Source organism: Cadophora gregata, assembly GCF_030347475.1.
Source record: "Cadophora gregata isolate MNR1 chromosome Unknown scaffold_1, whole genome shotgun sequence".
Classification (NCBI taxonomy): Eukaryota; Fungi; Ascomycota; class Leotiomycetes; order Helotiales; family Ploettnerulaceae; genus Cadophora; species Cadophora gregata.
Window position 1 is genome coordinate 4,042,443 of NW_026695924.1, and position 21,703 is coordinate 4,064,145.

Genomic DNA, 21,703 nt, shown 5'->3' on the forward strand with positions numbered 1-21,703 from the left:
TCCATCCATATCCCACAGCCAAGACACGATGTCAGGCTAGACAAGGCTGGAGCCGAGTGGCTGCATACAGTATTCATTCTAGAAGCTGCTTCTACTTTCTATTCTACACACAGTCTATCCCTCCTTCATTGTTATCTCATCGCATTCTATTGAACCGTCTCAATTAACTCTGCTTAATCAACCAGTTTTCCTTTTTTGTTAACTTTCGGGCTCCCTAATTTTGACCCAGGACGACAGAACGAGACAAAGATAGGATATGATCAGATTGAGGCCGTGGGGAATACATTTGTCAAGTACTGGAGACTGTTTTTTTTTCACTTCACTGAAATATCTGAGTTTTTTGTTCTTGTACCCTGCTACATATTATTGCATTCTCAATATCCTATGCCGTTAACATGCTCTTCAATCTCCGGCCATTTTCTGGATTTCTTAGCTCAGTTGAGGATATATTCTCGATTTTTCCGATTTCAGGAAACAATGATTCTCCAATCTCCAAGTCAGTCAGTCCTTCCTCTTTGTCCTCTCTTCCTTCACGATTCGTACTCCTATCAGAAGTATTCTTCTCGCAAGAGTCTGATTGAAGAGCTCGAAAGAGTACCTCCCTCAGTTGTAAGAAAGAAAGATCAGGGACATCCATCCTATCCTCTTCCTTCCCTTCCCTTCCCTCCCACCCCCCTCGGCATTCATTCCCTCCCCTTAATCCCGGACTGTCACAAACAATGCCAAATCATTCACTTCTGTTTATCTGTCTGTTTGTTTCCATTCTTTCTCGGGAAGATAGATATATCTCTACCACGCAAGCTGCAAGTAAAACAAAACCTCCTCATGTCTCTACCCTCCAACTGGATGCCAATGATCAAGCATATACCTCATACAGATCAAAAATCAAAGATCAAAAAAATCAAATCAAATCATCTCCCCCTCTCCTCCCTCTCTCTTATTCTCCAGCGTTTTCTGAAACAAAGGGAAGCTATTCAAAGTAGCGTTAAAGCAACGCTATTATTCGCTATGTCAGGGAAAATCGAATCGAGTCCAAAAAGATCAACTCTCCTCTCCCCATTTTCCCTCTCACCCTCTCCCCTCTGCCACCCACCTCTCTCTCTATCTCCATCGCCGCCTATCTATAAGTCTACACAATCAAATTCACATCGACCCAACTCCAACTCGAACTCGAAAAATAAATTTCCCTTTCGAAAGTAAATTCTCAGCTTGGTAGAAGAAAGGAGCAGAGCAAAAACCGTTCTCAAGAAATAGAGCACTTAAAGCAATATATATATAGAAAAGTTACCCTCTTCTTCACTCTATTCTTGACTATTATTAGCTCTGTAACTCCCATACCTGTCTGTATGCAATCGAATCCAATCCATATACGCCCGGTCTAACTCGGCTCATATCTCAGCTCGGTGTTTGTTGTTCACGAGCTAGCGAGATAGAGAGAGAGAGAGGGGGGGGGGGGGGGGGGGGGAGAGAGAGTAAGGGAACTACCTAGATCTGGATCTGGATATTGGAGAGCCTTCAAGTATGCTTGCTATGCTTAGCTAGGTAATCACGCCGAGGCAGGCAGTCAATATTCCAAACCTTTTCATTTCTTTCTTGTTTTGGCCACATTGATGAGAGATCTTGGGGAGGATAGCGAGCAGTTCAAAGCTAATGATTCTTCACATTTTGTTTTATTGCATGTTTATTAATTGTAGTTTGGTATGTGCCACTTGCTACGAGTACAAGCTAGATACATAAGTAGACAGCAAACAAACAGCAAAACGTTTGCAAAGCAAAGAAGAGCTAAGATATCATACGAAAACATGATAGATGCTACCCCATTCCAGTCACCATGCCAATATGCCCTAAATGAAATAGACGCCCGGGGATATTCGCGTACAATAGCGTGATAATGCAATACGTCCCCTCCTCTCGTTCCCTACGTCCTTCCTAGTCCCAAATCCTTCCACTGTCCTTCCAGCTAAAGCTGTTCTCTATTGCCTTGCCCACGAGTTTCCCATATGTCCATTCCCTTCATCATTATCCGTATCCGTAATCATCCGATATCCCATCATCCATATCCTCAATCGCACATTATGTCCTTTCTCAAGATCGACAATCACCTCTCCCCACAACCCCATCACCTCCTCCCACTAACCTTCCTCCCCCCAACAGCACCCCCATACGCCCCTGGATCCACAGTCCTATACCCACTCTCCCTCCTCTCCGTCTCGGCACTAACCCTCGTACTCTTCTTCCTCCTCGGCGGACTATGCTCCTCAATAACCACCACCTCATCACTCCCCCCAGCCAAACTCCTACTCCTCTCCCTCCTCGTCTCCCTACTCTCCTCCACAATCACCCTATCGACTCGACTCGGCTCCCTGACAATCCTCACCGGACTCGGCGCGCGGCGAACCTCAACCGTCTCGCTGACCCGCCGCGCGTGTGTGGTCGACCCGTGGTGCGACTTCCGTCGGGCTGGCGCGATGACGATGCTTTCTGTGTAGGAGGACCGAGAGGATACGGATCCGAATTGCATGCAGGTGTATATCAGCCAAAGGATGAGCAGGAAGCCGCCGACGGAGCCGAGGACGATGCCGACGACTGTGCCCGGCGCGGGGCCGTCGTTGATGTTGCCGTAGGTGGTGGGGATGATGCCGGAGGTGGATTGGCGGACTTGGAGGAGGGTGCGTTTGATTATTGAGGAGAGGGAGGAGATTATGGGGTTGGTGGTGCTTGGAGATGCGGTGCGTGGGAGGATGTGGAGGGTTGTTGGTATGGGGATTGGTGCCATTGCGGCGGGTGGTCGGGCGTGGCGCAAGAGCGCTGCTCGCTGGGAAGTTGAAGAGCGCAGAAGCTGTATTCGATTCGGTGCGCTTGGTGGTATAATAGTATTCGATGGAGACGATGCAATTGATGCGCTGCGTGGTATTCGACACGCTTTGTTTTGTTTATCTCTCCAACTGCACCCGGCTGGGCTGGCTGGGATCAACGAGGGGAATTGAGCGGATCGCAGGCCCGAGCTTGAAACCGATGATGCAGATGGCTCTGGTGGAGTTGGCGGGGCTTTTTCTTCAACTAATCGGATATAATAATCGTACAATAGATCTCGTAGACAGGAATTGAATCGAATTGAAGTTCTGGGAACGAGTGACGAGAATGTAGGATGGAGGAGAAGGTTGGATGAGCTGGCGTGGTCGTCCAGACAGGAAGGAGTGACTTGAAACTAGGCAGAGTTGGCCTGGGATTCCAGCTTGAGTTCAACTGGGCGCATATCCGTCCGAGGCTGCACTGTGGTTAGTGGTGCATAAGCCTTGTTTCTGCAGCACAAACACAGCAACCTGCAGGGCTGCACCTTCAATCGTCCAAAAAGCAATGAAGGACTGGTATTTGCTGTAGGTAAGTACAATCTTGAAATGCAAACATCTATCTATGTGGGGGATGCGAAAATCCCCCTCACTAGTATAATCGAGGAGGTTGGGAAAGTCGTAATCCCTTCGGTAACTTTCCGTTTGGTGAAGCTTGTGTTTTGTTGATGATTACAGGAGGCTGGGATTGCTGACGGGCGCTGGCGAGGAGACCAAAGCGAGGACCATCCGCAAATCAGGAAAATTGGCTGTACATGGAAGTCCGCTATGTCCGATAGGATGGTGAAGGCAGCTGCAGAAAGTTATAATTGGGTTGTGTTATGAACCATTACAGGGATATTCCACCAACACTACTTGGTGCGCTTCTGCAGAAGATGACGGTTGCTGCAGGCTAGGAAATACGCGAGGATGCTGTGGGGCCAAGGTTTTGAATGTTGACTTCCACTTGATATCGTTCTTTTGTGCCGAGGGCCTTTGAAGTTGTTCGGAACATTGGAAATGTTTGGCTTTTCGATGGGATCGGCAAATCTAGGAGAGGGGATGAAGACTCTTGTTGTTGAATGAAAATCAAGAGGTACCCAGTGCATTAGAAAGTCCCCCGCACATGCCATGTCAACAGACCATAATCCTATGCCTTCTTGTTTACATTTTCTGCGCTTAAACAGTCAATGATTTATGAGTATTTCCGTATGAACCTTCAGATGTTATCTCTAGTCAATTGAAGCACTTGCTCCTGCCCACCATCATATAGTTCTTGATGTCTTGCAGCGAAGTCAGGAAGATAGAAAGGCCACCGGATATTTCCCTATATATTCTTCACAAGCACCATTCCAACTATAGAGACCAGTCTTGCGACGCACATCGAGGTCACTACTCAACTACTCAGTATTTTCACGGTCCAAAGAGCTTTCTCCGCGGGACCAGTTCCCATAATTTAGTCGCCTCCCAATCGAACTTCAAAAGACAACCACGATGTGACTGGCATGATGGTGCTCGGGGAAGCAATTGACACCAATGACAACACCAATGAGGTGCGGAAATGCTCGTCAGAGGCCTTGGTCGAGGTGTGTAAGGAGAAGACTGGGACTGGACATTCTGTTCTGAACGAGACGAATAGAGACATTGGGGAGAGTGGGCGGGATGATGAGCTGGTGATGCGGGATGTTACGAGAGCAGTGGGCTAGGGTGAACACTTTCCAGCTTGATACAACTATGCATCCCTGGGAGAGTATGTGGAGTTCATGAATGGGCAGGACGAGAGGGAACTCAGATATGTGCTTTCTGGGTCGGATGAGGATAAGGAGAGAACAGTAAATAAAAAGAGAACATAAAAGAAAAGAAGAGGGGAAAGTAGAGCTTGAAGAAATGCTTACACGAGTTTGACGACTTTGCGTTCAAATTGTTGGCCAAGGATGCCAATGATTAGGAGAGATAATCTTACAGCTAGCTTGAAGCTGGATAGCTCAGATTTTACAATTCTGACTGTCCAAGACGTTCGAGACTCTGGGTTGAACTTCTAAGACATCGAATGAATAATTGCGCTGAGGCCAAGATCGCCAATTGCTTGTGATAGAAACGATGCCACCATCACCAAGATTCCGGTCTTGGTAAATAGCACATGAAGACCCGTACTTCGTCAGATTAAAGTATGTCAAAAGAATGAAATAGGAAGGAAATTTTCATAAATGTTCATGAACTCCTCGATGCTTTAGCCTTCAGTGTAGGATTTCACTGCTAGTACTGTTGAAGGGAAAGGTGGACGGGTAGAAGTCGAAAAGGGTGTCAGCTGCAAAACGAGGGGCAACTCTCGGCACGCGGATTGGCGCTCATTCCCTTGCTCAGCCACAGTGCAGTGCGACGATTGCTGTGACAGAGATCTTTCCATTTCCGCCTCGCAACATCTCCTCAGAATATTTGACAGAAGTTTCTGAGTAGAAACCAGGAAGTCAGTCACTCATCCTACTCAACTTCATTTGAGGGTCTTACGCGCAAAGACGGATCAACGACAGAACGAAAGACAAAAGCAGCCCACCGAGCTGAACCCGATCCGGACTCTCGGGAACGCCTATCAGCTGCTTCGGACACCAGCTCGCCTTCTGGAACCTCGCCTCGAACGCCTGCACTCAACTCACTAGCACGAACCATAAGACGACTACAGTCATCAAGCGGCTTCGCCCTCCTTCGTATTGCCGTCATTGCTTGCGACGACTTCCTTTCCGCACCTTCCTTTGCATCATTTCTCTTTCCTTCAACTCTTTAAGGATTTCTTTCGTGGACATACGACCCTTTAATACCAACAACTCGTAAAGCGGCAATCGCATTCCAGAGGCTTGAGACGGGACATCCGGTCAAAGGACACCCAACACTACCCAGAACACACTCCGCTTCTTCAATAAGACCAAGACATCTATACGCATACACAGACATCCCATCTCTCACCTTAAACACTGTACAAATCTCACAATGTCGCAACATAAATACGATCCTCCGGCAGGCCCTCCACCACCAGCCGTGAGTCTCCCCCCCTCTTACCTTTCAAGTCCCAGCCTCTGTCATCTCCCCTCCCATCAATTCTTTCGGTCATTCTCAAGAACTTGATCTCATCAATCATACTAACATTCTCCTCACAGTACGGTTCCGACGCTGGCTCTAACTTCCAATCCCCCGCCCCAGCGCACATCGCCCCCCAAGGCACCGGCCAACAATCCGACTACTACAACGCCTCGCCCGCTCAAAACTACTCGCAGCAAGGCTTCCCACCACAAGGACAATACCCCAACCAAGATCCGTACGCACAACAAGGCGGTCAGCAGCAATGGGGTCAACAGCAGCAGGGAGGATATTACCAGCAGGGTCCACAGATGGGGTATGCGCCGCAAGGACAGTATGGACAGCCTGGATATGGCCAGCCAGGTTATGGACAGGGTGGGTATCCGCAGGGTCAGTATGTTGATCAAAGGGGGAGGGGAGGCGCGAGTGGCGGGCTGCTAGGAGGGTGTTTGGCTGCGTTGGCTTGTTGTTGTTGTTTGGATGTTTTGTTTTAGATGGACTTGTCGTGTGTAGAAGGAAGGGCTGGGGACGATGGAGAGAGAGGATTGGAGACCTGGGGGAGAACAGATGTGAGATTTGAGGATGGAGAGATCGAAAGTGTTGTTTGGGAGGTTGGACAAATAAAATCTTTTAATGCGACGGCAGCAAGGCCCATCTATTTATTTCCGAGGGTTACTAGAGGGAGAGAGCGGGATTGTTTGTTTTTATACAGCTGAAGGGATTAGAAAACTGTGGGGGTGGTGGATTGGATGGAGGGTACATTTTCCCGTTTTGGCTGGCAGGACCGTCTTTACCAGTAGCACCGACTACGTATGGGTTTTCCCCAAGAAACAGTATAAGTGGCAATTTCAGTAAGGGCTAGTATGGAGTTTTGTCTGGGGGGTTTTTTTTTTAGCAGAGTGTAGTACAAATTCTTGAGAATATGGACTTGTTCTTCTGGTCTCGTGAGGAGGCACACCGTAGAATCACTCAAAAGTAGTGGCGGAACATGGATCGAAATGTCGAAATTGCAGATTTTGGAGCCTTCAAATAGTTATAATTGCCCATTCTAGAAGCCTGGATTATTTTAAAGCTTAATGATTGCATTGGAAGGTGTTGATTCACTGCTGTAGTGTTGCCGTTCCGCCGATCAACACGGCTGACAGCCGCCACAAATGTGGCTGAAAACATGCAGATCAAGTCTGACAGTCAACTCTAGCAACGAAACCGCCTTCAAGTCCCGAATTCCATCTCCAGCTTCAACTCTCCGTACACATCCTGTCATTTCCAACATCCTTGAGCCCAAACACAAGATAATCCTCTCGAATAACGACAGACAGCGAATACAAGTCCAACTTGACCTGTCTCCTCCTGCATGACGGCAAGCTACATAAACTTCCTCGACATCCCGGACCCCACTTCTACCCTGCACAACGTCTGTGACATCCGTCAAGATTTTCCAGGTGCTACCGTCGACTTCAGTGTTTGAGAGAAGGATATTTGGAAGGTTGTCAATATGTCTACAGCTGCTCGTCGTCGTCTCATGAGAGACTTCAAGGTACGCGGTGGCGGTCGGGACTGGCAGTGGATTTGGAAGTTGGATTTACTAACACAACGTTCTACAGCGCATGCAAACGGATCCTCCCGCTGGTGTATCTGCAAGTCCAGTCGCTGATAATGTTATGCAATGGTAAGTCGGCCAGTTCTGCAGTGGATGCTGCTGTGAGAGAAGAAACGGACAATGGACAAATACTGACTATCCCCCACGAATAGGAACGCAGTCATTATCGGTCCAGCAGATACTCCTTTTGAAGATGGAACTTTCCGACTAGTTATGCAATTCGAAGAACAATACCCCAATAAACCACCCGCGGTCAAGTTCATCAGCCAGATGTTCCATCCTAATGTTTACGCCACCGGGGAGTTGTGCCTGGATATCTTGCAGAACAGATGGAGTCCAACATATGATGTTGCAGCGGTTCTTACGAGTATTCAAAGGTGCGAGGATACATAGAAGATGCATTTATAGATGTCTGGGCTCTGCTGATAACAACACAGTCTACTGAACGATCCCAATACCTCGTCCCCGGCTAACGTCGAAGCATCGAATCTATACAAGGACAACCGCAAGGAATACACAAAGCGAGTCAAGGAATCGGTAGAGAAGAGCTGGGAAGATTGAAGAAGCAAGCAAGATCACAATATGCGAGGAAAGCGGTGAAGGTTACGAGCATTACGAGACATCGAATATGGCGGGGTTCTGGCGTTTCTGGCGATGGTGAATATTTGTGCAGTTTAACTGACTGAACTGTCTGTCTGTCTGCTTTGCTTCTGGGTTATGGCAAAGGAGTAAATTCTAGTCAGCTGGGTCATCCTGCATAGCAGAGCGGTTTATTTAGCGTTTGTTATTACATGAATCCAGAAATTGTGCCCCTATCCTCCTTAGTTTCGTTTCTTCTGGCGTGGGGTGAGTCCTCCAAGAGAAAGACCGCCGAGATATCTCTGGAATGGTGACAAAGCCCAAAGTAAACCTCCGGATCCAGCTGAGCATATCTCGTAATATTGGTTTCCCTTTGAATTCCCGATTCGCAACCATCTCCGGCTCAATAAAAACAAATAAATTCATCTCCTCGCGCGCAGCAAGCATCTTCCTGGCTACTGGAACGTGATCGCAGTGCATTGCATTGCATCGGGCAAATTAGCTGATCTGGCTCCGGCACGGCGCACGCGAAATCTTGAACCTACGCGAACCCAGCAAGTGTGTCAACAACCTCCTTATCGACTTTCGACCTGACAGGCGGCGGCACCACCCCAACGTCACCCTCGCACGACACGATAGCCACGGGCAGATCAGATCAGAAGAGAAGCAGCGCACAGGAAATACACCACGTCGTCTTCCATCATCACCACCACCACCACGTCTCGGGCCGGCAAGCATTTGGCTCTGGCACATATGATCGTTCCCGGATAGCGACAGCAGCCTCGACTCGCGCATCATGTCGAACAGCATCAAGGTGGTGGCGCGGTTCAGGCCGCAGAACCGCATCGAGGTTGGAGAGGGCGGGCAGCCTATTGTTGAGTTCGAGAGCGAGGACACATGTCGGCTAGACGTACGTATTGTCTACTTGATTTATATATTTGAAGGGGCTCAACTGATGATATGAACAGTCCAAAGAGGCCTCTGGGTCGTTTACCTTCGACCGCGTGTTTGATATGAACTCGCGGCAGAAAGACGTCTTCGATTTCTCCATCAAGTCTACCGTCGACGACATTCTCAACGGTTACAATGGCACTGTATTCGCATACGGTCAAACTGGTGCGGGAAAGTCGTATACCATGATGGGAACGGATATGGATGACCCCGAGGGCAGAGGTGTGATTCCCCGGATTGTGGAGCAGATATTTGCGAGTATTCTAGCCAGTCCTGGGACCATCGAATATACTGTGCGGGTCAGCTACATGGAAATCTACATGGAGCGTATTAGGGATCTCCTGGCGCCGCACAATGACAATTTACCGGTGCACGAGGAGAAGAATAGGGGTGTATATGTGAAAGGTCTCCTAGAGATATACGTCTCGAGCGTGCAGGAAGTTTACGAGGTCATGCGAAGGGGTGGGAATTCAAGAGCTGTTGCTGCTACGAACATGAACGCCGAATCCTCGCGGTCGCATTCCATCTTCGTCATTACCATCACACAGAAGAATGTTGAAACAGGGTCTGCGAAGAGCGGACAACTTTTCCTGGTCGATTTGGCTGGTAGTGAGAAGGTCGGCAAGACTGGTGCAAGCGGACAGACTCTCGAGGAGGCCAAGAAGATCAACAAGAGTTTGAGTGCCCTCGGAATGGTCATCAACAACCTGACGGACGGGAAATCATCCCACATCCCTTACAGAGACTCAAAACTTACTCGAATTCTGCAAGAGAGTTTGGGGGGTAACAGTCGGACTACACTTATTATCAACTGCTCGCCCAGTAGTTACAACGATGCGGAAACTTTGAGTACGCTGCGTTTTGGTATGCGAGCGAAGGCGATTAAGAACAAGGCCAAGATCAATGCGGAGATCAGTCCTGCGGAACTCAAGGCGTTGCTCAAGAAGGCGCAATCCCAAGTTACGACTTTCGAGTCCTATGTCCAGACACTGGATGCTGAGGTACAACAATGGAGAGCTGGAGAGGCGGTGCCGAAGGAGAAGTGGGCGGCCCCTCTGGAGATTGCTGGGATCACAAGGACGAAAGCACAACCGGCGAGACCGTCAACGCCGTCAAGACTTACGGCTGAGAGTCGAGCGGAGACACCTGCTATTTCAGAACGTTCTGCCACACCCAGTTTACCAATCGATAAGGACGAAAGGGAAGAGTTCCTGCGACGGGAGAATGAATTACAAGATCAGATCGCAGAGAAGGAATCCCAGATATCTGCAGTTGAGAAGCAAATGAGAGACACGAAGGAGGAGTTGGCATATCTCAAGGAACGGGACACGAAAGGAAACCGCGAGAACGAGAAGCTGACTGGTGAGGTCAACGAATTTAAGATGCAGATAGAACGCTTGTCTTTTGAGAGCAAGGAGGCGCAAATTACCATGGACGGATTGAAAGAGGCCAATGCTGAGCTGACAGCCGAACTCGATGAAGTTAAGCAACAGCTTTTGGATGTTAAGATGTCCGCGAAGGAGACTAGCGCTGTCTTGGATGAGAAGGAAAAGAAGAAGGCGGAGAAGATGGCCAAGATGATGGCTGGCTTTGATCTCGGTGGAGATGTCTTCAGTGACAATGAGCGGACTATCAAGAAGGTTATCGACCAAGTGGACGCTCTCCATGGGCAATCCGCTGCTGGGGAAGCCATTGCCCCAGATGAGTTGGAGTCTATCAAGGCTGCATTGGTCGAGACACAAGGGATTGTTCGTCAAGCAGAGCTGTCTGTGTACGGTACACCTTCAGACGACACAAACGCCAAGCGAAGAGAGGAGCTCGAGCAACGTCTCGAGGCTGTTGAGCGCGAGTACGAGGACCTTCTTGAGAGAAACCTCAGCGAGGCAGACGTCGAGGAAGTCAAGCAGAAACTTGCCCAGGCATACTCCAACAAGCAAGATGTGCAAACATCACTAGTCGAAGACCTGAAAGCCGATCTGGCCCAGAAGTCAGCTGAGATCCAGAAATTCAAGACCGTAAACGAAGACCTCCAACGCAAGGTCAAAGCAGGCGGCGTCCCCAACGGCGCCGGCGGCATGGCCAACGGCAAGACCGTTCAGCAACAAATCGCTGAATTCGACGTCATGAAGAAGAGTCTCATGCGCGATCTCCAGAACCGATGCGAGCGTGTCGTCGAACTCGAGATTTCCCTTGACGAGACGAGAGAGCAGTACAACAATGTGCTCCGCTCATCCAACAACCGTGCTCAGCAGAAGAAGATGGCCTTCTTGGAGCGCAATCTCGAGCAGCTCACGCATGTGCAGCGTCAACTCGTTGAGCAGAATGGTAGTCTGAAGAAGGAGGTTGCGATTGCGGAGAGGAAACTCATTGCTAGGAACGAGAGGATACAATCACTCGAGTCGCTACTTCAGGACTCACAGGAGAAACTGACCGCTGCGAATCATAGGTATGTTCTTCTCAGCCACATCCCTGACCTATCCTCTACACATTCATTTCGCTTGTCCTTCTCCAATTCGATCGGTACAAGGCAGACACTAACAAACCACCACAGATTCGAAGCCCAACTCACAGCCGTAAAAGAGCGCCTCGAAGCCGCAAAGTCCGGCTCAACTCGCGGTCTCGGCTCCCCCACCAACGGAGGCTTCTCCTTCGGCGGCGCCGGCTCCCGAATCGCCAAACCCCTCCGAGGAGGTGGTGCTGAGTCGGCCTTTGGGAACATGATTACCGGCGGTGGTGGCGTTAACCCTGCTATCAGTGGGCTACAGAATGAGGCGAGTGGGAATGCGGGGAAGAGATCGAGTTGGTTCTTCTCGGGGCAGAAGTGAGCAGTAGCTGAGGCTGGATGGTGACTTCGGCCTCGGACATATGATGGAAGGGGACGCAGAAGCGAAGGTAGAGGAATAGGATGGGTTGGTTAATTGTGCGCTTGCAGGCGGATAGACAGCTTTGATGGTTACATCGTGGAAGGGAAGGGAAGGGCAGGGAAGCAAACCAGAGCGAAGCAGAGCAGAGCAAGGGGTCTAGAATAGACAGACAAGACAAGACAAGATGAGATGAGATGCGATCATGTATACCCACGTTTTTCGTTTGTTTTTGTCTGTTCGGAGCTGTCTGTTCGGACGGATTGGATCGCTTGCATAGGGATACAGTGGAGTGGATAGGGCAGGGCATACGAGTGATGGAAATCAGCGCTGCTTGGGAGCGGAGTGGAGCGGAGCTTGGGTTGGTTGGGCTGGCTGGCTTTGGTTGGCTTGCCAACTTACTTACTTACTTATCCATATATATGTGTAGTCGTTAATTGAAATGGAATTGGGATTCTGCTCCTCCTCCTCCTCCCCCTCCTCCTTCGACCTCCGCGCTTTGTCCTCCTTTTTCTTCCTGCTTTTTCTTCCTCCTTTTGCTTCTCGCGATCTTCTCCTTCCTCTGACGTATTGGTCGGTTTGATATCCTATTCTCTATTTTGCTAGTTGTGCATTTATCCATCGTCATTGAGTAGTGTTTGTCAGGTCAGGTCAGATCAGATCAAGTAAGGTTGGGTCATGAATACTTTGCTGAATAGGCCAGGGCAGGCCAGGACGGGGCCTAAGATGGGAAATGGAATGGTGAGAGAGAACATTCCCAGAGTGTTCTTGAAGCGGGCTGGGGCACGGGACTTTGCGAATCGAGGGTTTGGGTTCTGGGGTTTGGGTTTGTGTTTTCTGGGATTGAGCTTGGGGATTGTGGTGGGGCAGGGTGAAGGGATTGAAGGAGACGAGATACAGTATCTTACCGCCTCGGATATGCTTAAACTAGCACTGGTTTCATTTCCAGTGCAAGGCTCGATTTATAGTATGGTGATGTGATACCTTCTTCTTCCGGGCTTCTTCTTTACATTGTAAAGAGGAATAGTGAGGAGGTTACGAGGAGTTTGATAAAAGTTTGTTTCCTAGGGTTTGAGACGCTTCCATATGGAATATAACGACGAGATTGAGATTGAGATTGTTCAATGAGAATTATTGATGTTGATATTTGAAGTTGATTAGAAACTGCGGCATTGCTGAACGGCAATGGGGTCGTTTAATTACAATTTATACTATTCTTAAATTCCGTTGTCTACATCCAAGCTCAATGGTGAGCTGGGACGAATGTCTGGGACAAATGAAGAAGCTCGAGTCTCGAATAGACTGACAGACAGTGCACTTTATTTTGATTCCTGGTTTGGAGTCTAAGTTATGTTCTGACATCTGTGGGGGAAATGAGAGGAAAATAGGAGTATGATGACATGACCATGGACTTTGATAGGTGGAATGAAGCTTGGAGTTTAATCCTTAGATGGTCAACCACTGATACTCGATTTTAAAAAAGTGATTTTTAGCAACGAACTCTTCGAAGGTTAGTGGAACTATCATTGCTGCCTACCAATCACAAATATTGGTACGCATCCATGCTAACCACTGCTTTCATTCTGCCATATACTATAACTCACGCAACAGATAGCAGGGAGCTCGTGCAAGATCACCGTATTAACTCCCAACGTCCTCCTTAGTCTGGTAAACCAGCTGATATCTTAAGCCTCACATCGGCTCAATCTCCCCAAGACTTGCCCCAGGGCCTTTGGCCAACCTCCTCCTTGGTTCCACGACCCAGTCCCCGTCTGATTCCCCGCCTGATCCCCCGTCGGATTCATCGTCCACCCACTAAACATTCCATTCAGAACCCTTTCCAACTCAAGCGCATACTGCCTATCTTCAACTATCCTCGCCTCCGGGTTATCAATACGTGCCAAATAGCCGCGGGATTCCTCTTGGAGCTTCCAAATCTGGTCTTGGAGATCGTTGGAGCTTGGTGCAGGCGGACCGATCGTACCATGGTAATTTGAATGCGAATACATCTTGTGATGGTTTATGTTGGACGTGTGCTATGTGGATTGGGTTGGGATGGGGGCTAGTGGATATAATGACGTGAGGGTGGACTGTGAAGGCGGCTGTTGGGGGTTTATGGTTGAGAGTCTTGGATTGTTGAGGAAGAGGGACGGTGTTTTTATTGGCTGGACTGGTGGTGAGCGGCAAGTTATTCACAGCTCTGGGCTTCAAGAGGTGATTGCTGGCCTCAAGTGGGTGATGAAGGGACTACTAGACTTGAGCAATCTGACAAACACGTGGGAGTTTCGGGCTGAGTCATAACCCTGGGGAACTGTGATAGATTTCTATAATCACAAAACCATAACAAAAATAGCCGTATTTCCCCCGATTATGAATCTCCTCATCCATCTGTGAACCTCCTCTTTCAGCGGAAAGCAACGAGTCGGACCTTCGTGTACTGCCGACACGTGCCGCCTGCAATGCTAAAAGTAAACAAAGCCATCCCTAAGCGAGAACCCCATGCAACCTTACCACCACCTAAGAACTCCACTTCAACATACCCTTGTAGTGCCCCGAAGGTGATCCGGACGCTCTTCCTTGTGATTCAGTTTGTATCAGGGGTTGATCCTGGGTTTGACCAGTGGTTTGCCGCCTGTGACGCATAAACTTGAATGGAGGAGGAAGGTCCCCGTCACTATCAAAGCTGAATCGTCTGAACTGTGACGAGGCTGAATCTGGTCTATTGAGAGATGATGACCGACCGAGTACGGGCCTAGACTGACGTGGTGGTGGACCCATGTCTCCAAATCGCTTAGAAGAGATCTGTTGGTCATCACTCATGACGCTCTTAGTTGGTCCTTGCAGCAACTTCGGATTTCCAGTGTCATCCAATCTACGTCTTGATGTGCTGAGATATGCATGCCCGTTTTCATCCACTTTCAACTGGAGAGGGACTGATTCCCTGCTACCCGACGGGTTTTCTTGCTGGAAATTTTCCTCCGAATCTGATGTTGCACGAGTAAAGGCTCTGGACGTGGTGTAGGGTGCAGGTGGTCCAAATGGTGGCAGATTTTGGCTTTGTTGTGCGGCTCTTGCCTGTGGACTTCCTCCCCGCATGCTCTTGATTCCTTTGGAACTTGAAGTTCCAAGTGATGGGTCTCTCGAATGTGAAGAACCTTCTTGCTTTGGATTTATCCCAGACAAGCCCCGTTGTTTGGGCTCAAGGACTCATCACTATCTCTTTGTGGTGGCTTCTCTGGCGATCGCTGTTTCTTTCTGCCTCTGGACTCGGATCGTTCTGCTGGGCCCTTAGAAGGCATTTTGCTATCTTGTCGTGTTATAGATGGCATCGTAATGGCCTTGTGTGTTGCGTTGCTAGATTCTAGTAAACATCTCAAAAGGGGAGAGTCGTGGTTATATATAGAGCAATGAGTCTTTGCTCATTCTGACCCCCTGGACGCATTCAAAAGCACTTTCAGATGGAACTCCATGTTTCGCCCAGCCACTGGATCAAAGCTCTGTTGTTGCTGAAGCTGCAACCAACAAAGCCATGAACCAGGTAGGAATACTGTCGTAAAAAATGAAAAGACTGTTGTGCTAGCCGTCCAAATAAACCTGCCTGCTCGTTCCACCACATGGTCATCAACAAAGAAGTATTGTTAAGATCTTGACTTGGTGCCTGTACCTGGGGAAGATGCATAGCAATCAGAAGAAAGGAATGGCTTCTTTGACAGGACACAACTGAGAGGTTCAAAAGGGACGCATGTGCCATGAGCTTTTACGACATGTGAAACATTTCCAGCAGAATCATAAAATATTCCAACTCAGCATCCTTTTCTAGGCACGATGTGCTTCGGTCACCTTATCCTGCAAAAGAAAAAGGACTTGTGGACCAGCCAAAGCTTCTGGAATCCTCTTTAAGGTCGTGCGATGTTTCATGAAGATGGAATTGATCGTACACTTCAACATGCGAAAAAAATGACACTCCAACCAGCACCAGAAAACCAATGACCCCGCTGTGTCTACCTCACATGACCCCACGAACTCCACCCTTACCAACGCCGCCGCCCCTTCTCCACCATTGCAAGCATGGATTCTACCGACCTCTAAATAGTCTTCTTAACGCCATTAACATGATTCGCATGCCTCTGCTCAATCCAAGTTACCGGCGCCAGCAACAGAGCCCCCAATATGCACAGACCTGTAGCAAACAACTGCCACAGCCAAACGATCGTCGCTCCACCCGGCCAAAAGAACTTCACCACCTCATTTGTCTGGTACAGATCCTCCTGGGACTTGATATAATATTTCCCATCGTTTTCCGAATGCACGAGCTTCAGCTTGGTGGTGAGTCGTACGTCTGACTTGTAGAATGGGACGAAGAAGAGGGAGAAGATCTGTCGGATCTCGACGAAGAGGATGGATGATTTTTGATTGAATTCTGATCGCGGGGATCAGTATGAATGTGGTTGAAGGGCCGGGTTTATGTGCTTACCGTCACATTCGACATCGAGCACAATTCGTGGAGAAAGAATCTTGTACCAGCGATAGATCATCCAGATGACCCATCTTGAATTGATCTCTCCAACAAGCGGAAGATTGAAGTGAGAGAAACTGGGTACTCTACACAGTGGGTGGATGAATGCAGCGTCGGGAAGGAAGTACGCATCCAGTGCGTCTTTTTGGTCTGCCGGAGACCCCTCGGTGAGGAGATAGATGACGTGGGAGATTTGTCTTTCTATCGAAAGAGGAGTCTGTCAGCTATTATTTCGTTGTATATGGGTATGTCCCGGTCGACATGGATTAACGGAGGTTGATGGTATGCATGCCCAATCCAACTCTCCACACCAATCTAAGATAGGCAGTTGTAAAGCAGATGACTCACTTGGATGATCCATTAGATATTATGTTTGGGGGTATACTTGATAATTATAAGTGCAATAATACAGGAAATGTTTTTCAATGATGTTGTGGATGATGGAAGCTCGAAATAAAGTTGGGCAGATATGGGGTGAAAATAAGGTTGGCGCCAGTGATGTCACCCGGAAACAGCTTGTTCTCAAAGGGACAACTGGAGGGAGATCGATCCAAGGGCAGTATATGGGAATTGAAACAAAACCATTACAAGACTGCGGATAAATGCGAATCTGCTGGCGGAGATTGAAAATTCCAGATCCAAGCCACACATTTATACCCATTCTTCTGTGTAACATTGACAACAGATGTCTCACATTTCCCCTTCCCACACGTGACCTGAAGACGCTCTTGGCTTTCTACTCCAACTGTTTGGTTGCTCCTAAATGAGCAGAACCCCTGATACAATTTTTGATTAAAGTCACGCATGTGGTATCCTCTTTGGCGGTACCAAATCACCATAATACTGTTTATGTTTACTTATGTCTCGCAGTGGGGCGGCTTGCTCTTCAACTTTCGACGTTGATTTTCGACCAATTCCACAAGCGTTCAGCAGCAGACTCGACTTTAGAAGACCATGAGGCCGTATTGAGAGTTATTGACTTTGGATTCTTCGATGAAGAGATGGAACTAATCCCTTAGACTTTGATCGAGGCACACCCGGCAAGCCAAATATCAATAACGGGGCCTAAGCATTTACACGAAGCGTCTCCTTGGAGTATGAAGCTCCATGTTCCGAAGACAAAGCTGGCCATGTTTCAGACTTTGACCTGTAATACTCGAGCTTCTGGAGCGTGTAACGTACTACAATTGACCGCCCTGAAATCTGGTACTCCACTGGAGACCCTTCATCGTCAACAACAAAACGCCAAAAATGTCACGGACTAGACGATGAGCCTCTGTCTTACCCAAGATGAATTCTAGGACAGCTCTGTATCGCCAAGACTCGGAGGCTAATTACTTCCCGCTCGAGCTATTTCAGAGTTTGCTTTGTACACGACCAGCGATAACAGCTACATCCTTTCCTTCCTGAGCGAAAGCCAACTCTGTCAAAATCTCCTCGCTTCCTCCACCAACAACCATAACTCTCATATCACGACTGATCTGCTCAATACGTGCTCCCTTTCCAGTCCTCGAGTATCCCAATCCACCCATCACCTGCTGAGCCTCACGCACGGCTTGCTCGAGTGCCCGGGCAGCAGTGACTTTCAATAATGCTATCAACCCCCCTATTTGTACTTGTTCGGTCGCGACAGGCGTACTCCTGCTGTTTGTGTTGGAACTTGGCAGTGTGTTTGAAAGCGCTACTAAGGATTCCATGAATGCATGGGCAGGCAAAATGCTCCCTGCCATAAGCGAGAACTTGGTACGGATTGCTTGGTGATTGATCAGTGCTTTGCCGAATGTGTGTCGAGACAGAGCATAGCTATATGCGTCCTGGAGGCAGACTCTCGCCATTCTGAGGCTGGTACATGCAAGCCACAGCCGTTCGTGATTGAAATCTGGCATTGGTTAGACAAAGAGTACCTCGAATACACCAGGGATACATACTCGACATGATGATTTTGAACCCTTGATTTTCTTTCCCAAGAAGGTTTGTCACGGGGACTTCGACATCATCAAACTCAATGTATGTCGATCCACTGGCAGCTACACCCGAATTCAAAATCTTTCTTCGACTAACACCTTTGCTCGTCAAGGAGATGACGAGCGCCGAGATTCCACCTTTGCCAGGCCCACCTGTTCGTACCGCCGCAGTACAATGTGTTGCCCAGATACCATTTGTGATCCATTTCTTGGCTCCGTTGACGACATATACATCGCCTTTACGCACTGCTGTTGTTGTGATATTTGCCACATCAGACCCAGCTACACATTCCAATCAGCCCGGACTCCTCTCCTCTCCTGTTCAGCAACTCGCCAAATGTTTTTGGCAAAACCTACCTTCAACTTCAGTGACCGCAAGACAAAATCTGCTTTGTCCTTTAATAACCTTAGGCAAAAACTCCTTTTTCTGTGCCTCGGTGCCGAAATTGATGACTGGCGGAAGTCCAATCGCGTCTCCACATCCCAGAGCCAAAATTACACCCAGGTAACCACATCGAGCGATTTCGTCGATACAAACGAGATCATGAAATGCATCCCATTGGTCCGGTCTGATGCCGCCGGGCAGCTTGATATTTCCCATATAAGGAGCGATGGCTGCTGGGTTGACAGTCACGGCTGTGTACCCTCGACGAGAATGCTCTAAGAGGACCTGAAAGTGGATAGATATTGTTAGTGGTTCTCTCGCATATCAAGGATATAGCGACTGTAGGGACCGAAAATTACATCTTTTGGTACAAAGCCCTGCTCCTCCCACTCCGCGCAGTTTGTCGTGATTTTTTCTGATATGTACGCTCGGATAGTGTCTCTGAGCCGTCGATGAGATTCATTGTAATATACTTCTGTTGGGCGGGTGTGCCAGAGAGGCTCAGCGAAAGGGGTCATATCTGGACTTTGAGATGATGAAGACATGGTTTTGTTTATGGTCATCAGTCAACAATAGAAAATAGAAAGAAGACTTGGAGAGCCACAGTAAATCCAGTTTCTGTGTGTAGTCTAGATCTATTCTGATACAATACATCCGATACGAACCGGCGGTGATCTTAGGGATCCGTTCCCTGTCGTCACATTTGAACATCTGATACTTTCTTTACTGTTCCGTGTTTGGATCTCGGGGGTGTTTACCGAGACGCGAAGGTCGTGGGATGAGTGGGGACGGCTTGGACGGACCGGGTCCGGGTCACGATATTTGTCCTCAATGTGCCCAAGATATATGGCTTTACCAGTTGCGACATAGAGTTCATATGAAAGGCTATTGGTGCACGGCAAAAAGAGCAGTCAATGAAGGGTGACGTAAACGGGAGGCCCCTTGGTCGAACTCACAGAAATCACGTGATTGAGATACATACCGTCAACGATTCATCTTGGGAACATGGACCGGACTTGAAAATTGTGTGCTTGGTAAATTTGATACATGCAGATGTATTCTATAGCTTCGAGCTAAGAAGCTTTCTTCCTCTTGCCTCCCAGTCCACCCTTTTCACACCCTCCTTGAACTTCAAACGAGCATATCCATGCTCCGCGCCAGGATCCATCATCTCATCGAAAGATTTCTTGATCACCTTGGCTTGCATCTCCCCACCCGGATGAGTATACGCTGCTCTGACATGATCTTTGCTCAACTTAGAAGCTCCTGGAGCATTGAACTTCATGCTTTGTACAAGATTCTCCACAGCCAAATCAAGCTCCGACTTGTTTTCCACAACCGCATAAAGAACTCCCAGTTTTCCCAACTCCGAAGCTTTGATCTCCCTGGCGGTCAGCATAGCGGAGCGAGTGTAGCTGATACCCCACTCTCTTGTGACAAACTTCGATATCGTAGCTGGGCAAAGTCCAAGACGAACTTCGCTTAAAGTGAAAGTGGTGTTGGAGGTTGCAAGTCGTATGTCACAGACGAAAGCCAAACCGACACCACCACCAAAACAGGGACCATTGATGACAGCGATTGTTGTTTTAGGACAAGCATCGATGGTGTGGAAGAGGGTGTTCAAATTGCTGAACTGTTCTTCGGTACTGCTCGAGCCTTTCAGATCCATGCCTGTGCAAAAATACTTACCTTCGGCGCGTAGAATGATTCTGAAAACAGAGTCGTCGTCGGAGAACGATTTGAACAGTCTGGAGAGTGCTTGTAGCATGTTTGTTGTGAGTGCGTTGCCATTTTTCGGCCTTGTAAGACAGATTTCGATGTTGACCCCGCTTCTGCTCACTCGGTAATCATCATTCTTCTCGAGAACCTGCCATTGTTGAGAAGCAGATGAGATCTTGGGGTGAGAATTCGAATCTTGGAGTTTCGCTATGATCGCTTCCCCAGCACGACTTCCATTTGGTATCCCAAGCTGTTTCGAAATCCAAGATCCAACCTTCGCTAATTCCGTCAGATTCACACCAGTTGAAATCCCGTGCTTCTCTAAGGTGTACACGACATCCTCTGTTGACAAGTTTCCTTTCGCACCTTTGGCGAATGGACATCCTCCAAGTCCCGCTACACTGCTATCAAAAGTCCGAATGCCCAGCTCATAAGCTCTGACCACGTTCGCAATAGCTTGACCATAGGTGTCGTGAAAGTGCCCAGCAAGACGCTCAGGTGGAATCTCACGGAGGACGGCAGTAAAAAGTTTTGTGACATCGGCGGGAGTTCCAACACCAAGAGTGTCACCGAGACTGACTTCATAGCAGCCTGCGTCTAGCAGCGCTTTAGTGGTTTTCACGACTTGCTGTAGATCTGTCATTCCTTCGTACGGATCTTGGAAAATGCAAGAAATATATCTAAGAGGTTCATTAGCAACTGGCCATTTTATTCTGAGTGGTGATGACTACCCGCGAACCATGATTCCCAAATCTCTTGCACGTCTGGTCACCTCTCGAGCCCGTTCTAGAGATTCTGCTACCGTACAGTTAATGTTCTTCTTGCTGAATCCTTCTGTCGCGGATACGAAAATAGCCACTTCCTTCGCGCCACACTCGCTTGCTCTCTCCAGACCTTTGACATTGGGAACCAGGACGGGAAATTGGATCTTGGAGCCCGTCTTGATATGATTCTGCAGACTTCGCAAAACTTCTGAACCATCGGCAAGTTGAGGTATCCATTTAGGGGACACGAAAGATGTTGCTTCAATAGTTGTGAGTCCGGTTCTGGCAAGCCTTTGTATCAACTCAATCTTGGTGGAAGTCGGTACCATTTGAGAGATATTCTGAAGTCCATCACGTGGTCCCACCTCTACGATCTTCACTTCAGGTAGTTTCCTCGCCATAGTTGAAAAACGCAGTAATCGATGCATGACCAGGAAACAATCATTTTTTTCTCCCAGTATTTT

At 48.4% G+C, this 21,703-nt stretch overlaps 10 protein-coding genes across 12 annotated transcripts; 4 read left to right on the plus strand and 6 right to left on the minus strand.

Moving 5' to 3' along the window:
- The first annotated feature begins 111 nt into the window (after positions 1 to 111).
- On the plus strand, positions 112 to 1,202 carry ONS95_001317 (uncharacterized protein). The gene has a single exon (XM_058494509.1). The coding sequence runs from the start codon at positions 385 to 387 to the stop codon at positions 1,198 to 1,200; it is 816 nt and encodes a 271-aa protein (XP_058364714.1). The 5' UTR covers positions 112 to 384; the 3' UTR covers positions 1,201 to 1,202.
- Positions 1,203 to 1,467: 265 nt separating this feature from the next.
- Positions 1,468 to 6,977, minus strand: ONS95_001318 (uncharacterized protein). Its single transcript, XM_058494510.1, has 2 exons — positions 5,337 to 6,977; positions 1,468 to 5,277 (listed from the first exon to the last, which is right to left on the minus strand). Exon 2 carries the CDS (start codon positions 2,774 to 2,776, stop codon positions 2,120 to 2,122), a length of 657 nt encoding a protein of 218 aa, XP_058364715.1. The 5' UTR covers positions 2,777 to 5,277; positions 5,337 to 6,977; the 3' UTR covers positions 1,468 to 2,119.
- ONS95_001319 (uncharacterized protein) lies at positions 5,684 to 6,977 on the plus strand. Its single transcript, XM_058494511.1, has 2 exons — positions 5,684 to 5,861; positions 5,981 to 6,977. Exons 1-2 carry the CDS (start codon positions 5,814 to 5,816, stop codon positions 6,392 to 6,394), a joined length of 462 nt encoding a protein of 153 aa, XP_058364716.1. The 5' UTR covers positions 5,684 to 5,813; the 3' UTR covers positions 6,395 to 6,977.
- Positions 6,978 to 7,395: 418 nt separating this feature from the next.
- On the plus strand, positions 7,396 to 8,061 carry UBC2 (Ubiquitin-conjugating enzyme E2 2; the record flags this gene model as incomplete). Its single annotated transcript, XM_058494512.1, has 4 exons — positions 7,396 to 7,437; positions 7,505 to 7,569; positions 7,653 to 7,877; positions 7,938 to 8,061. 4 exons carry the CDS (start codon positions 7,396 to 7,398, stop codon positions 8,059 to 8,061), a joined length of 456 nt encoding a protein of 151 aa, XP_058364717.1.
- An 814-nt stretch (positions 8,062 to 8,875) lies between these two features.
- KLP1 (Kinesin heavy chain) lies at positions 8,876 to 11,855 on the plus strand (the record flags this gene model as incomplete). Its single annotated transcript, XM_058494513.1, has 3 exons — positions 8,876 to 8,989; positions 9,048 to 11,476; positions 11,582 to 11,855. The coding sequence occupies 3 exons, from the start codon at positions 8,876 to 8,878 to the stop codon at positions 11,853 to 11,855; spliced, it is 2,817 nt and encodes a 938-aa protein (XP_058364718.1).
- A 1,721-nt stretch (positions 11,856 to 13,576) lies between these two features.
- On the minus strand, positions 13,577 to 13,900 carry ONS95_001322 (uncharacterized protein; the record flags this gene model as incomplete). The annotated part of the gene is made up of 1 exon (XM_058494514.1): positions 13,577 to 13,900. One exon carries the CDS (start codon positions 13,898 to 13,900, stop codon positions 13,577 to 13,579), a length of 324 nt encoding a protein of 107 aa, XP_058364719.1.
- Positions 13,901 to 14,408: 508 nt separating this feature from the next.
- Positions 14,409 to 14,987, minus strand: ONS95_001323 (uncharacterized protein; the record flags this gene model as incomplete). The annotated part of the gene is made up of 1 exon (XM_058494515.1): positions 14,409 to 14,987. The coding sequence occupies one exon, from the start codon at positions 14,985 to 14,987 to the stop codon at positions 14,409 to 14,411; it is 579 nt and encodes a 192-aa protein (XP_058364720.1).
- Positions 14,988 to 15,637: 650 nt separating this feature from the next.
- Positions 15,638 to 17,014, minus strand: ONS95_001324 (uncharacterized protein). The gene is made up of 3 exons (XM_058494516.1): positions 16,756 to 17,014; positions 16,366 to 16,608; positions 15,638 to 16,311 (listed from the first exon to the last, which is right to left on the minus strand). The coding sequence occupies exons 1-3, from the start codon at positions 16,766 to 16,768 to the stop codon at positions 15,977 to 15,979; spliced, it is 591 nt and encodes a 196-aa protein (XP_058364721.1). The 5' UTR covers positions 16,769 to 17,014; the 3' UTR covers positions 15,638 to 15,976.
- Positions 17,015 to 17,360: 346 nt separating this feature from the next.
- ONS95_001325 (uncharacterized protein) lies at positions 17,361 to 19,413 on the minus strand. 3 transcript variants are annotated; one of them, XM_058494517.1, is made up of 4 exons: positions 19,116 to 19,413; positions 18,729 to 19,041; positions 18,336 to 18,653; positions 17,361 to 18,286 (listed from the first exon to the last, which is right to left on the minus strand). In XM_058494517.1, the coding sequence occupies exons 1-4, from the start codon at positions 19,317 to 19,319 to the stop codon at positions 17,763 to 17,765; spliced, it is 1,359 nt and encodes a 452-aa protein (XP_058364722.1). In that variant the 5' UTR covers positions 19,320 to 19,413; the 3' UTR covers positions 17,361 to 17,762. The 3 variants fall into 3 exon arrangements, with proteins under 3 accessions (XP_058364722.1, XP_058364724.1, XP_058364723.1); XM_058494519.1 differs by having other exon boundaries at positions 17,361 to 18,653; XM_058494518.1 differs by having other exon boundaries at positions 18,729 to 19,413.
- A 403-nt stretch (positions 19,414 to 19,816) lies between these two features.
- On the minus strand, positions 19,817 to 21,640 carry ONS95_001326 (uncharacterized protein; the record flags this gene model as incomplete). The annotated part of the gene is made up of 2 exons (XM_058494520.1): positions 19,817 to 21,155; positions 21,207 to 21,640. 2 exons carry the CDS (start codon positions 21,638 to 21,640, stop codon positions 19,817 to 19,819), a joined length of 1,773 nt encoding a protein of 590 aa, XP_058364725.1.
- Between the last annotated feature and the right edge of the window lie 63 nt (positions 21,641 to 21,703).

Coding starts and splice junctions, on each gene's coding strand:
- ONS95_001317 (XM_058494509.1), top strand. CDS start 385: ATGCCGTTAACATGCTCTTCAATCTCCGGCCATTTTCTGGATTTCTTA.
- ONS95_001318 (XM_058494510.1), bottom strand. CDS start 2,776: ATGGCACCAATCCCCATACCAACAACCCTCCACATCCTCCCACGCACC.
- ONS95_001319 (XM_058494511.1), top strand. CDS start 5,814: ATGTCGCAACATAAATACGATCCTCCGGCAGGCCCTCCACCACCAGCC. Junction 5,862..5,980: donor CAGGCCCTCCACCACCAGCC/GTGAGTCTCCCC, acceptor TTCTCCTCACAG/TACGGTTCCGACGCTGGCTC.
- ONS95_001324 (XM_058494516.1), bottom strand. Junction 16,312..16,365: donor GCTCGATGTCGAATGTGACG/GTAAGCACATAA, acceptor CCCCGCGATCAG/AATTCAATCAAAAATCATCC.
- ONS95_001325 (XM_058494517.1), bottom strand. CDS start 19,319: ATGACCATAAACAAAACCATGTCTTCATCATCTCAAAGTCCAGATATG. Junction 18,654..18,728: donor TGCGGTCACTGAAGTTGAAG/GTAGGTTTTGCC, acceptor TGGAATGTGTAG/CTGGGTCTGATGTGGCAAAT. Junction 18,287..18,335: donor GTTCAAAATCATCATGTCGA/GTATGTATCCCT, acceptor AACCAATGCCAG/ATTTCAATCACGAACGGCTG.